This window comes from Sander lucioperca, chromosome 13, assembly GCF_008315115.2.
Source record: "Sander lucioperca isolate FBNREF2018 chromosome 13, SLUC_FBN_1.2, whole genome shotgun sequence".
In the NCBI taxonomy this organism is placed as follows: domain Eukaryota; kingdom Metazoa; phylum Chordata; class Actinopteri; order Perciformes; family Percidae; genus Sander; species Sander lucioperca.
The window spans coordinates 36,803,554-36,806,053 of record NC_050185.1 but is presented as its reverse complement, the minus strand read 5'-3'; the positions used below and the strand labels follow the sequence as shown (position 1 = coordinate 36,806,053).

At 37.0% G+C, this 2,500-nt stretch overlaps 3 protein-coding genes and 1 long non-coding RNA gene across 8 annotated transcripts in view; 2 read left to right on the top strand and 2 right to left on the bottom strand.

Moving 5' to 3' along the window:
* Positions 1-2,500, top strand: part of LOC116036424 (bromodomain-containing protein DDB_G0280777-like) — a 1,700,590-nt gene that overhangs the window by 158,919 nt on the left and 1,539,171 nt on the right. The window lies entirely within an intron of this gene.
* The window catches only part of LOC116067607 (complement C1q-like protein 4), a 211,283-nt gene that overhangs the window by 99,306 nt on the left and 109,477 nt on the right, over positions 1-2,500 (bottom strand). The window lies entirely within an intron of this gene.
* Positions 1-2,500, bottom strand: part of LOC116061952 (glutamate receptor 1-like) — a 56,297-nt gene that overhangs the window by 26,669 nt on the left and 27,128 nt on the right. For all 4 annotated transcript variants that reach the window (XM_031316318.2, XM_036008758.1, XM_036008759.1 and 1 more), the window contains exon 8: positions 2,442-2,500. This exon is cut by the window's right edge and continues 46 nt beyond it. In XM_031316318.2, coding sequence (XP_031172178.2) covers positions 2,442-2,500 — 59 coding nt within the window. The remainder of the gene's footprint in view (positions 1-2,441) is intronic.
* The window catches only part of LOC116061956, an 18,136-nt gene that overhangs the window by 7,406 nt on the left and 8,230 nt on the right, over positions 1-2,500 (top strand). The gene's annotated exons all lie outside the window — the stretch shown is intronic.

Here is a 2,500-nt window from a genome sequence, read left to right as displayed (position 1 = left end):
AGTAAGTAATTAAGTAAGTAGGTAGGTAAGTAAGTACCTAAGTAAGTAAGTAATTAAGTAAGTAAGTAAGTAAGTAAGTAAGTAAGTAGGTAGGTAGACAAGTAAGTAAGTAAATAAGTAAGTAGGTAAGTAAGTAGGTAGGTAAGTAAGTAATAAAGTAGGTAAGTAAGTAAATAAGTAAGTACATAAGTAAGTAATTACGTAAGTAGGCAAGTAAGTAAGAAAGTAGGTAAGTAAGTAAATAAGTAAGTAGTTAAGTAAGTAAGTAAGTACGTAAGTAAGTAAGTACGTAAGTAAGTAATTAAGTAAGTAGTTAAGTAAGTAAGTAAGTACGTAAGTAAGTAAGTACGTAAGTAAGTAAGTACGTAAGTAAGTAATTAAGTAAGTAGGTAAGTAAGTAGGTAGGTAGGTAAGTAAGTAAGTAAGAAAGTAGGTAAGTAAGTAAATAAGTAAGTACTTAAGTAAGTAAGTAAGTAAGTAGGTAGGTAGACAAGTAAGTAAGTAAGTAAATAAGTAGGTAGGTAGACAAGTAAGTAAATAAGTAAATAAGTAAGTAACTAGGTAAGTAGGTATGTAAGTAAGTAATTAAGGAAGTAAGTAAGTAGGTAGGTAAGTAAGTAAGAAAGTAGGTAAGTAAGTAAATAAGTAAGTAGTTAAGTAAGTAAGTAAGTAAGTAAGTAGGTAGGTAGGTAGACAAGTAAGTAAATAAGTAACTAGGTAAGTAGGTACGTAAGTAAGTAAGTAATTAAGTAAGTAAGTAGGTAAGTAAGTAGGTAGGTAGGTAGGTAAGTAAGTAAGAAAGTAGGTAAGTAAGTAAATAAGTAAGTAGTTAAGTAAGTAAGTAAGTGGGTAAATGAGTAAGTAAGCAAGTAAGAAGGTAACTAAGTAAATAAGTAAGTAAGTAGGTAACTAAGTAAGTAAGTACGTAAGTAAGTAATTAAATAGGTAAGTAGGTAGGTAAGGTAAAATTTTATAGCATTTGAAAAAAATAAATTATTAAATAATGCTGAAAGAAATCTACAAAAATATCGGGAAAAGTGACAAAAACAAGTGGGGGGGAAAGCTACAGAAGTGTCGAAAAAGACAACCAAAACATTGGAAAAAAAAAAGCTTTAATTTTAAAAAATTTGACCCAGAAAGACAAAAACTTGCATGGCCGACGGATGGAGAACACAAGGGTCAAAATAATAATAATAATCTAATAATGTAACACCAACAGAGCCCATTCAGTCGGCAGGGTTAGTGCTTTAACTTTTAATATCTACATAGGATACGTTTACTTTAGGAACACTGTGAATGAAAGAGTTTAAAGTGTAGTTTAGTTTCTGTGACTCGAGTAGATCTTCCAGGACAGATTATTATAAAGAGAAGTCATGCAGGGATGCTGTGACACGTTGAGAGGAGTCTGAGTCTGCAGCTTTCTAACAGCTGCTGATTCTCTGACTATCACACCTTTAACCAGACGGCAGGGAGCTCATTATATACAATGAGCTGACGTGGTGAAAACCTCGAGACTCTCTGCAGACGTCTGGTGTGACTCACACTAGGAAAATATATGATAACGCCGCGATACATAAACAGATATTAAAGTGTGTGTGTGTGTGTGTGTGTGATTCTGCATGTGTGTGTGTTTGCGTGTGTGTGTGTGTGTGTGTGTGTGTGTGTGTGTGTGTGTGTGTGTCTGCATGTGTGTGTGCGTGTGTTTGTGTGTGCATGTGTGGGTGTGTGTCTGCATATGTGTGTGTGTGTGTGTGTGTGTGTGTGTGTCTGCATGTGTGTGTGCGTGTGTGTGTCTGCATGTGTGGGTGTGTGTGTGTGTGCGTGTGTGTGTCTGCATGTGTGGGTGTGTGTGTGTCTGTGTGTGTGTGTGTGTGTGTGTGTGTGTGTGTGTGTCTGCATGTGTGTGTGCGTGTGTCTGTGTGTGCATGTGTGGGTGTGTTTCAGATTCAGATTCAGATTCAGATAACTTTATTAATGCCCAAAGGGGCAATTTTACAGCCAACCCATCCATTAAGGGTTAAATGTGTGTGTGTGTGTGTGTGTGTGTGTGTGTGTGTGTCTGTGAGTGTGTGTGTGTGTGTGTGTGTGTGTGTGTGTGTGTGTGTGTGTGTGTGTGTGTCTGTTCTCAGTTCTGCTGCTTTCAGTGTTCTGCTAAAATACAACAAAGTGCTTGTTGAGTTTAAATCTAATGAAAGAAAATAATTTCCAACTTTCTTTTATAGAACATATTGAACATTGGATTGAATATAAAAGGCACAAGTGCAGTTTTTTACAGATATTGTCTTTCAGCTAACACAGAAAATCTCTGAGTGCCTTTCCCGATGTGTCGCAGCATTATAGATATGTGTATTGTGCCAGTTGGTATCGCGATGAAAGAACGATATATTGTGCAGCCCTGCTCCACACCAAACCTCTGCTGGAATCGGGCAGATTTAACAGACCTTCCTGGGCCCGGCGACGCTCAGCTCCATCACACTCAGAGAGTAGTTGGTCCGATGTC